At 37.2% G+C, this 12,380-nt stretch overlaps 1 protein-coding gene across 2 annotated transcripts in view; it reads right to left on the minus strand.

Annotated features, from left to right (window-relative positions):
• The window catches only part of CLVS2 (clavesin 2), a 77,541-nt gene that overhangs the window by 10,475 nt on the left and 54,686 nt on the right, over positions 1-12,380 (minus strand). For both annotated transcript variants that reach the window (XM_036872108.1, XM_036872110.1), the window contains 2 exons: positions 7,937-8,047; positions 1,892-2,112 (listed from right to left, as the gene is read on the minus strand). In XM_036872108.1, coding sequence (XP_036728003.1) covers positions 1,892-2,112; positions 7,937-8,047 — 332 coding nt within the window. The remainder of the gene's footprint in view (positions 1-1,891; positions 2,113-7,936; positions 8,048-12,380) is intronic.

A 12,380-nucleotide genomic window follows, 5' to 3' on the forward strand; every position in this document is an offset into this window, starting at 1 on the left:
AGGAGGGGACCACACTAGTTAACAAGTCACAGAAGGAGGGGCTAAAGGAAATGAGCATTGCTAGCTGGCAAAGGAAAAGACAAAGGGACACCTATGAGAGCTGTCTCCAAATCCTCCTGTAGCTCAGTTCTAGAGTGAGGGCGCTCTGTGTCATGCTGTCACAGAAGAGTAGACAAGATTTATATCAACAACATGAAAGACTCTGTACCTCATGGATTGGAACCTTGTTCCATTACATATAGACTATGTGACTTTGGGGATACAAATATCTGTTTAACAAGGTTACTGTGAGAATTAAATAAGTGAATGTTACCAAAAAAGGTACCTAGTAAGGGCCTAACTCATGAGAAGTTTATTAAAAATGGTAGATTGTAACAATTATCACTGTTAGAATTTTAATTTTTATCAGCAGGAACCTATTCTTAGGCAATGGCTTTTAACCATTTTTGCCTTAGACAACTTTGAGAATTTGATGAAATATGCCTTCTCTCCAGAAAAAAAATGCACTATATATACATTTATATATCTATATATACATACATACATTCAAACATATACACACACAGTTTTGAATACAACTTTTATCACTTTACAGACCACTTTGAGAGTCCATCAATGAACCCCTTTGGTGAGAAGAGCATATAACTCAAATTGGGAAGCCTTGTTTTAAGAGGAGGGAGTTGAAAAGCCCAAACTTGATTTAAAGATAAGCTTGTCAATTAGTGGGGAAATTAAACCTGAAGCTGTTCCTGGCCTTTCCGTTCTCTCCAAGGAGCTGTGGAGCAGCCTGGGGCGAGAAAGGCATCACACCCCGCCCTCCAAGAACAGCAGCAGCTGCAGCAGCAAATAAAAGAGGCCAGTCTCAAAGATGCCACTGCATGAGTCAGTGGTGACCAAATGACCCTAAGGCTTTCCTCAGAGAAGGATGCAAGATAGTGTTTGCAGTGACATGGGAGATGCCCTTGTGTCCTCCCTGAATTAGGTGAAGAGAGACTTGTAGGAGCTGTGGTTCCTATATTTCCTGGATACGAAATGAACCAAGAAATAATATTTGTTATCCAAATGAACCCTGGGCTGGTGTAGCATAAGAATTAGATGTCTTCTGGTGTGCTACAGAATGCAAACTCAGAGGCAGTTATGCATTTGTGTGTGTCTGGCAACCCCGCTGCCCTCGATCACCAGTAGATTATGGCTGGACATATGTTTTACCCATATTGGATACAAAACGCCTAGGAAAGTTTTTATTACACAGCATGTGTTGAACAGATACCCACTGACTGAAAGAAAACAGACCTAATAACACTATGAGAGTCAAAGCAGGAAATCAGATTCTGACTCAACAATGAATTCTGTAAGATTAAAGCTGTAGGGAAGTACAGTGTTTTGCCCCAGGAATGGCTAGACAGAAACTTTTAAACAGAAACTTGGCAGAGATGCTGAAAAAAGAACGTAAGCTGTGAATGTTAGTGTTTGAAGCGTGTGTGTGTGCGTGCGCGCGCTATATGGATCCCCTCCTTCAAATGAAATCTTACACAGAAGTCCAAAAAATTGTTTAGATAGTCAGTCTCACCACAGTGGAGATGGGCACGGTCCCCACCCCCTACCTGCTTGCCCTGAGACACTCAACCAGAACCTTAAAGAACAGTCTGAAAAGCCACTGGATTGGCTGACTTCTAAGGGGTCAGCTAGACTGTGAATTTGGAGCAACACTGAGTTGAGGTGACCTTGAATGAATTTATCTTTGACTTGAAACTCCTTAGACATCCGATCACAGGAGCATGAAAGGCTTTAAAATGTCACCAAATATCTACTTCAGAAAAATATAAAATCTGGAGTTGTATCAGGTGTCCCCACCCTGGCCCAATCCACTTCCCAGCGACCTCCAGCATACCTCTTCATGGACTTGGGGGAGAGTTCCTTCTCTACCTCCTTCACAGGCAAGCTGTAGGAGTCCACACCGTATTCACTGTCATCATCATACTCGTGGTCTAGCAGTGTCCTTGCCCAGGTTCCCATATCGTAAGGGGGGAGCATTCCCCCAAACTCAGAGGGCAAAATCTCAGGATGAATCAGTTGGTGTAGACTGTTCAGGTTGTTACCGTGCAAAAATATCTACAAACGCAAGAAGAGGGTGGGAGAAAACACACAGAGGAGAATAAATATCACCCAAATTTTGGGAACTGGGTGGGGGGCGGGGGGGGATGAAGGATTGAGGATAGGAAAGCCAAAGCAAGAGTTTTCCATGTCTGTTAAAATATTTAAGCCCCTCATCTACTCTGTGAAACAGGAAGGCTGGTTCTGTAATCCTAATAATTCATATAAAAATCCTGAGGCTCAGGGATTTTAGGTAGCTTCTAGAAGGTCAGATGGTTATTGGTTTAAAGAACTCGAACAAGAAATTTAGTTTCCTGCTTCATAGCTGGGAACATGAGCAGAATCTAATGTGCATGTTGATCTGCACATTATCCTGGTGTTAGCTGTACAAAGCTGGTGATGTGCATAATGAATGCTGTCAAAAGACTCTTCTCATAAGGACTCAACAACTGCTGAGCCCATTCAGGTTATTAAACCCAAAAGCTGTCACCAGTATGGCTTTCTCTTTATCTTCAGTAAAAATAAGAATACTGTAACCACTAAATTACTGCTTTATAATACAAAGTATGTGATGTAAATAAAAGTATATTAGCATCATCACAATGAAAGGTTGGCATAAGTTTCACATCCCAAAGGACCAATGTTCTATGATGTTGCCAGCATCTTCTCTGCTACAGATTTCCATGGTTATCATTCAAATCAGAAATGGAATAATGAGTTGAAACTGTAAAGCTGTGTGTATCTGTTAATTATTCTTATCACTGTCTACATAGAGCTTTCTGTTAAACTGGAGAGTTATTTAAGCTACATACTCAAGATCTGTTTCTCCATAAATTGCTACCTCTTTCCTCTTCTTTCACTTCAATCTCACGACTTCAGATCAGTCTTCTCTGATAAAGTACTATTGTCACCTCATATAAACTTATATATTTATTTAAAGATTATAATTTATAAGTGGCTTAGAAATCTCATACTTCAGGTTCAAGATGAACAAGCTAAGACGTTCATCTTGCTTTCCATACTTTTAGAATCCACTGAAGTAAATATACTGGAAAACAAAGACTAGTCTATATCAAATAAAATGAGAGGAATGGGAGTCACCAGTCAACAAGTAATTTCAACAAATTGTGGAAGAGTATAAAAGCACCTGAGAGCGGGTCACTGGCCAAAATGATCACAGCAAGTGGCTGGTGGAATACATAATGTGGGGCTTACAGCAGTGGAAGATACTGTCTGCCCCAAGTTAAATCAGGTTAATTGCAAATTTTACACCTTCCCCTTCCTACTTACAGAGCACAACAGGAAAACACACACATGCACACACACACTCTCTCTCCTATAATTTTCCTGGGAAAATTAAGTTCTAGCACCTGAAATCCCTACTTTATTAGGTATACAACCTTTATTTCATCAGATGTACTACTTCATGTCAGAAACCTTCTCTTTCAAGTCATGCAAGAGTTATGGTAATAAATCCTTAGAAAAGTAAATGTAATTCACACTACTTCTCTTTTCACTAACACTCTGTTCCCTCCTCCCTCAACATCACTTTCAGCTTTGGCCTTGTTTCCTCTTTCTCTGAAAAAATAGGGCAACCAGATGAGACCCACCCACTAGCATCTGTGTCCATATGCTTTGCCTTTGCTCCCAGCACAATGGAAGAATAAACTCTACAAAGGCCAACCCCTCCACCTGTGCACTAGAATTCATTCTCTCTTCCACTCAGTTATATTTCCCAAACAATTCTCTCTTGTCTCTCTCACATCATCAGATTTCCTCCTCTTCTGTATCTTTCCCATCAAAGAACAAACATGCCAACTCTACTCTTCCCTTCCCCCCCCATACAGATGCGTGAAACCTCTCTTGATCTTACCTCTAGTTATTATCCTATTTTTCTCCTTCCTTTCATTGCAAAACTCATCAAAGGAGTCATCTATATTCATTGTCCAAGTACTTTTGTCCCATTTTTCCTGAATCGAATCCAAATAGGCTTTGCCTCCCACCATTGCATGAAAATAGCTCTTGTCAAGATCCTTCTCACTGCTAAATTCAGTGTCCAATAATTCTCTGTCCTTATTTTTCTTAAACTCTCAGCAGCACTGGATATAGTAGATGGCTCTCCTCATTGAAACGCTTTCTCCCAGGATCTCTTGGTTTCCTTCTATTTGATAGATGCTTTTTTCAGACTCTTTTGCTGGTTATTCTTCACCTCCTCAGCATCTTAACATCAGAGAGCTCCAGGCTTCAGTTCTTGGATTTATTCTCTTCTCTAACTATACTCACTCCTTGGTGATGTCATTCAGTCTAGTGGCTTTAAGTATTGTCCATACACTGAAAATTTATATTTTGAATCCAGACCTCTCTTTTGAACTCCATATTGGTATTTCTACTCTCTATGTCACACCTCCACTTAAATGGTAAATGGAACTTAACATATCCAAGATTGAACTTATAATTCTCTCCCCCAAATCAACTCCTCCCTATTTTCAATGTCAGTTAATCGTACAAATATGCTTCTAGTTTCTCAGGCCAAAACATTTGACTCATCTTTTACTTCTCTCATAATCTAAGTTGTCAGTAAATTCTTTTGGTACTACCTCCAAAATCTATCCTGAATTCAAACATCTGAACAACTCCACCCTTACAACCCTAACTCAACTCCCATCATCCTTCACACTGTGTTACTGCACTAGCTTCCTAACTGCTCTCCCGACTTCCACTCTTGCTCTCCCGACTTCCACTTTTGCTCTCCCGACTTCCACTCTTGCCACCAACACTCTATTCTCAACACAGCAGCCAGAATGACCATGTTAAAACATCAGTCAGGTCACATTAGTCTGCTCACAATCCCCCATTGGCTTCCTCTTTCTCTTAGAGTAAGTCCTATAAGATCCTCTATGAACTCTTTCTGTTAACACATCTCCTACTACTCACACCCTGCTGCAATATGCCATGCACACATCTGTGTCATCATTTATTGAAGTTTTACTATATTCTCCCCCGTATGTATTTTTTCTTCCTCCATTTCATGCAAGAAGTCTGGTTCTTTGGGTCTCCTTTGCCTCAGATTACCTTACAATTATACTTAGGCTGAACTTCTAAATTTAAAAAAATTTTAAATTTTATTTTCCTAAACCATGCCATTGAAGAGATTATGGTAGCTGACCATAATTATGGTAGAAAGAGGGTAGAATATTTTTAAGAATTAGCAAGCAATAGAATAGCAAGCCCACGATTGAGGAAGAAGTGGAAATTTGTGACATCTAGCAGGAAAACCTGTTTCCTGTCAGCTCTTGGGGTGTGGCAGGACCACATCCGTGGACCAGCTGAAGAGTGCACTAGGGTAGTGGATTGAAACCTAGCCATTGGGTTCTGGCTTCAGTAAAGATGCTTGGGAGCAGGAGACCTTAATTCAAGGAACTAATACTGGCTTGAACAGTGAGCATGTCAAAAGTGGCCATGATGGATGGGAAGTTAGGCTCTACATGAAAGATTCCAGACACTGGTGAAATTTTGAGAAGAAGAGACCCCTGTGACACCTAAGGTTGACATTCCCATCAGCCCAGCATGTTGGAAACTCAAAGTCTGATTTAATTTAAGAAAATGAAGAACTAAATATCTACTGTGAAAGATGATTCATGACTCTTTCCTAGGTTTCCTTTTACCAGTTTTTCAGAACATAGATTTACAGCATCTGTATTATAAGTTGTTTGAGTAATACTGTAGTGCTGAATCACTTGGGATTCCAGTAAGGAAATATAATAGCGTTGCATTGTGCATTGATTATATACTTAAAAATTAAAGGTGTTTCAATCTATAATTATTTTCTCATACAAAAATTTCCAAGTCATATAGTTTTAATTAAAATGGTAAAATTCAAGTACCTCAGTTCCATCTGGAATAGTGCTAGCAAGGCATTCTTGTAGGCATTGTCAAAATCATCAAATTCCATCAAATAACCCCCAACCTAGAGCTTTCCTTTTTTTGTAGACTTGATACTCTTCAGTCTTTTCACCAGAGCAAAATCATGTCAAAATCATGTCACAACAAGTCACCCCAGCACTCAAAGTCTTTCAAGTGCTCCTCATTTCATTCTGACTGAAAGCCCAGATCTTTACAACAGTGTACAAGACCCTCTATGAGCGGGCACACTACGTTCCTGCCCGTCCAGTCCCCTACTATCCTCCCCAGTAGCTCATTCATCTCCAGCTTTCCTGGCCTCCTTGCTGTTTGTCAAATATTCCAGGCCTGTTTCTACCTAAGGACCATTGCCTTTGCTAGTCCGTCTACCTGGAACAGTCTTCCCAATACACCCACATTTTCAGCTCTACTACCTCCTAGCTGTGATTTAGAGCAAATGGTTTCACCTTCCATGCCTCATTTTCTCATCTATAAAAGGAGGAAAATAACAATGCTTACCCTAAAGCCTTGTTGGAAGGACTAAATGAATTAACATACCAAGAGTACTTAGAACAGCACGCGGCATAGCGTGAACACTACAAAAGCATTCACTAGTACAATTTGTACTAAAAGCCCCAGCAGATATTTTGGATCACCTGATCATCCCTTCATAAAACAAAGCTGAAAGTGTTTTTTCTGAGGCACATCAATACATTTTTCCAAATTATAAAATGTAAATTAATATGAATCTTGGTGGTAGAAATAATTCCTAATATAAATTATAATTGTTTACAGAATTCTTCCTCCTAAATTACTAAAATATATTCAACAAATTCATAAACAGAAAACTCTCTGTTCACAAATGTTTGACACCAACACATGCTAACAATGATTTCACTTTCACACTCACAGTAAGGCTTTTATGGCACTGAGATACCTGAAGTGACTTCTCATTCAGGAGAAACATGGAAAATTATCTTCCATATGGATTTAGAAGTAACTATATTTTACTGTGGAACTAATCATTTGAAAATTGGTCACAGCACAGTGGTAAAAATATCTCTAAATGCAGAGCTATTTGGATTCAAATGTTAACTCTACAACTTTACAGCTGTGTAAATGAATAAGCAAGTTATTCATCCATCCTAAGACTTACTTTCCTCAGCTTCTAAATAGGAGATGATGCTTACTAAGCTTACTTTTCAGAGATGTTTGGAGGATAAAATGAAATAATGTACATTAAAATGCATTTTAAAATATTATCAATAGTGATAAATGTGTTCGGTATTTACAATGTGCCATGCACTGTGTTAAATAATTTATATAAATATTCTTATTCTCAGAAAAATGATTATTTTGGAACATACTTTGAATATCCTCATTGTTGGATAAAACTGAATCTTGGAATTCAAGTAACTTGTAATTTAAAGAGATATTAAAATTTCTACACATTAGTATTCTTTCTGAAATGTGTGATTGATCATGACAATCACGACAAAATTATATTAGAGATCACAAAATTCACTATATTCAATGTAATACATATTGTGAAATAACTAACACCTATTTATAACATAAAAAATTATAACTTTTGTCTTTATATTACTTGAAATTAAGTGTACCAATAACAATATAGTAACATGGTATAATATTTTTTACTTTTAAACCGAGGCTTTAATGTATAATGAATGTGCTAAAATGTTCTCCCCATTTGTGGAAAAGAAAGAGAGCTAGTTTTTAAGTATTTCTTTCACAGATACACTGTTCAGAATTAATCACAAGTTTTTACATTTTGTAAAATATCTTTTATGTTATCTTTTACAGTTATATTCAATACAGAAACACATTTTACCACAGCACATGTTATACATACAGTAGGCATCATAATTTATTGAATGGGGGAGCAGAAAGGAGATAAAAAAACAAAGAAGCAAACAAATACCCTTTTCCGAGTCTTCTCCTTCAGGAAAGGCCGGATTACGGTATACAGGGCATGGATATACCATGGTTGGTTGACAAAATGAATTCCTCCAAATCGTGCTGGGAAACTATCCTAGAGTAACATGGCGGGGGAAAAAAATCAAAACACGCGTTAAAACACTGAGAAGGTTTAGGGAAGGCCGTATGGTATACAAATTTGTTATTCTGCACACTTAAATGATTATCTGCATAGCTAAGGAGAAGAAAGAAGGAAGAACCTTACTGCAATTAAACATTGTAACTTTCATACAGAAACTGAAGCAATATGTAATAAAGCACATCTTTCTCAAGAACAGGTTGTTGATAGGAATTTCAGCATTTTTAGGAGTGCCACGTTTTAAGCCTGCAAACTGCTAACAGTCATTATAGACCAAGAAATACAAGTAAAAGACTTTAGAAATTTGTCAAATAATGAATCTATGTTAGATAAGTGTATATTAAAATGTACTTAAATTAAAATGTTTTATTAAATTTCAATGTAGTTATCTATAATGTGAGGACGGTCAGATATCAAAACTCACTTTATTCTCTTTATTTTATTACCAGCTTTACTATAAACACTTTCCTTTCCTTATTCCAACTACCAAAAAAAGGAAACATGCTTAAGCAAAATTAAAACCTGGAATTGTAGTGTAAGAAATTTGCACTTGCATTTTGCCAAGTTAAAGGAAAGTCAAACCCTCTGAGCTCACCCAACAGGAGGAAAACGGGGCTATCACAAAGCCAGCCTCTCCTTCAGCAAGAACTCAACCATGTAAGGTCTGCATCTGAAGTGACATAGAGGTATTTTCCTCCTTTCTGTGACTAAATAGGTGCATCTCAAGTCCACCCCAAAATCTGAAGAGAATCCTTAAGCCAAATAAATTACCTAGATTTTGCTACTGGTTCAAAATTCCACGCTGAACTGACTACAAAAGTCTCCTTTAGAAAACTGTACCACTAGAAGTGTCTCTCGAGTGGCATCATAATAATTGGCCTACATCTAGATTCTACTGAGAACATAAACAGGAACAAAAGAAAAGAAACTGAAATAATTGTAGATCTATTTGCTTAATTTAAATTTTCTCTTGAACAAGATTCAAAAGATTTAAAAACATGCATGGTGTAACATCATTAAATTATTTTGTTTTTAGGGGACACTTATGAGCATTAGAAATTAATTAGTGACTTTATATATTGATTTTTAGAGTCAGCAAACATTTTTTCTGCAACGAAATTTCTATCTTCGAGAATAACACACTCTGAAAAAACCACAGTACTTCAAATAATAAATACATTCGTAAGCTGTGTCTTGTTTTATGTCAGTGTCTTACTTCTTTTATAAATTTGTAGCTTTCATTCATCAAAAGAGTATTACAAAACAGAAATGAATCAGGTAGAAATGCAGGCATAGTGTCTTTTAATTTTTTTTATTTTTATTTTTTCAGCTAAATATCCTTTTATTTTCATATGAAAAAATACATCTGACTTCCACATAGCAGGTTACTTTAAAAAATTTTTTTATTGGAGTATAGCTGCTTTACAATGTTGTGTTAGTTTCTACTGTACACAGGCATAGAGAACAAACATATGGATACCAAGGGGGAAATGGGGGGGGGATGAATTGGTACATTGAGATTGACATATATACACTATTGATACTATGTATAAAATAGATAACTAATGAGAACCTACTGTATAGCACAGGGAACTCTACTCAATGCTCTGTGGTGACCTAAATGGGAAGGAAATCCAAAAAAGAGGGGATATATGTATACATATATGATTCATAGTGTCTTCTAAAATTAGGACATTTTTATACATAAAAAGAAGATAAATAATGTATATACAATAAAGAGAATACTAATATGTGCCCTCCACTCAGCTTAAGAAATAGAATATAGTTGGTAACCTTGAAGATCACTGTGTTTATATATTCTTTCACTTTCCCCACATTTTAAAATTTCATATTGTATTTCATATATAAGCATTTCTCTTGCTTATCTCAATATTTTATATTTTATTTTATAAATGTTATAAATATATTTATTATTTTTATTTTGCATATTTTATTTTTATATTTTATATTTTTGCTATATATATATATATATATATATCCCTTAAAACATACTGTTAAGTTTTTTAAGTACTTAAACTTTATAAAAATGTCATAGTGAATGTGGTCGCGTAACAGTGTTTTTGCGGTTCATTGTATTTGAAATTTAAACATGTTGTGCATAGCTATAGTTCATTGTCACTGTTGTATAGCATACCATTGTATGGAACACCACAGTTTATTTTCTTCTGTCCCTGCACGTTGTTTTCCAAATTTTCGGTTTGTTTTGCTATCCCCAACACAGCTGCTCTGCAGACTTCATTCTCAGACATGTCTCTTGTGCATGTCCAGGTGTATGTGCAGGGTATTTATCTAAAAGTGTTAACGTTGAGTCATAGAGTGTATACAGTTCAACTTTACAAAATTGTTAGGAGCAAACTGCACCAGTTTATACTCCTCTTTCCCCCAGTAATGCAGGAAAGTTCTGGCTGCTGCACATACTACACTTGGTATTATCCATCTTTCTAACTTCTGCCAGTCTAGTGGGTGTAAAATAGATTCTCATGACACTTTAATTTGTTAGTTGCTTGGTCTTTGCTCATTTTAATTCCATCATTAATAACACTGTTTGATAACATAACCATTTTACACAGAGGTATTTTGTTTCTGGGTCCTTGGGGGCCTGAATTTGTTATCTCTGCTGATCTTGTTCACGATATCTTGTTTATGGTGGATCATATTTGGCTGATATTAATCCTTGGGAATCCTGAAAGAGCTAGTTTGAGGATGCTTTTCTCCCGACAAGATCTATATTAGCTCCTACCAGGTTCTATCCCTGGATATGGGAGAGGCAGAGAGGTTCCTTAAACGTTTCCTGGCCAGCAGGGATTTTCCCAGCACAACCTTTCCCTGAGGATGCAGCACCTGGAGGAATGCAGGTTCTCACATCCAGTCCCCAACTTGCCCTCAGTGTGTGCAGGCCTCACATCTGCTCCTGCCCACCGTGCACCCCCAGCAATCATTACTCTCCAAAACTCTGGGTTCCTACAGTCAACATTGGCCTCCAGAACCACTCAAGCTTCCCTTATTCTGTTTCTTTCCAGTAGACTCCATGTGCTTGTCTCTGTTGGGACTTGTTTTATGTTCACCAGAGTTCAGTAGAGCATCTAGACATATTTTCATTGTGATTTATTCAACATCTTGGTGCTTCATGGCAGGGAGATCTTTAAGAATTTTTAACCAACAGCACTACCTAAAGCAGAACTACTTAGTACACTTTTAAAATATACTCCTGAGTGAGCATTTGATCTCTAGAACAAAACTGAATGAACACCAGCTATCAGGTTTTTAAGCCAGAAGTCTTAGCTCAGTGATTTTTAAACTTTGAGAACCACTTGAAGGTCATGCTTCTTCTACTGTGAACAAAGAATATACACGTGTAAACACATAACTTACACATGATGCCATGGATTCCTTGGACACATCTTTGAATACAGAATGACATGGTCAGTACCAAATCACAACTGAGACAGTGTGAAAGAGAAAGGAAAGTACTGACTTTGCAATCAAGTAGACCTAGGTTAAAATTCTGACTTAACACTCTCTGTGTTAAAAAGGTATCAAAGTATCAAAGTCCAAAACAAGGACATAATACTTGATTCCTTCCTTTCCTCACTGTAATATCACTCATTGCCTTTCTCTTTTTCTTCTCCTTGTGGTATTACCATTATACACATGGTACACCTTTTGTAGTTGCCCTGCAGTCCTTGGATATTCTGTTCTGTTTTTTTTTTCCCTTTGTTCTCTTTGCATTTCAGTTTTTGAGGTTTCTATTGATATATTCTCAAGCTCAGAGATTCTTTCCTTAGCTGTGTCCAGTCTACTAAAAAGCCTATCAAAAGCATTCTTCATTTCTGTCACAGTTTTTGATCGCTAGCATTTCTTTTTGGTTTTTAGTATTTCCTCCTCTCTGCTTACATTGTCCATCTGTTTTAGCATGCTATCTAGTTATCCATTAAAGCCCTTAGCATACTAATCATAGTTTAAAATTCCCAGTCTAATAATTCCAATATCCCTGCCATGTCTCATTCAGATGCTTACCCTGTGTCTTCAAATTTTGTTTTCTACCTTTTTTCAGTTATGACTTATTTTTTCTTGATAGCCAGGCATGATGTACCAGGTAAAAGGAACTATTGTAAAAGGCCTTCAGTAATAAAATGATAAGACGTGGGGGAAGGTAAAGCATTCTATAGTCCAATGGATTAGCTCTTGGGCTTTTAATGATCATGTGCCTCTGGACTGTTAACTCACAAGTGTTTCTTGATTTTTTTTCTCCCCGCTTGGGTGGAACAGGATGGCTAAAGTACCTGGA

Source organism: Balaenoptera musculus, chromosome 12, assembly GCF_009873245.2.
Source record: "Balaenoptera musculus isolate JJ_BM4_2016_0621 chromosome 12, mBalMus1.pri.v3, whole genome shotgun sequence".
NCBI lineage: Eukaryota > Metazoa > Chordata > Mammalia > Artiodactyla > Balaenopteridae > Balaenoptera > Balaenoptera musculus.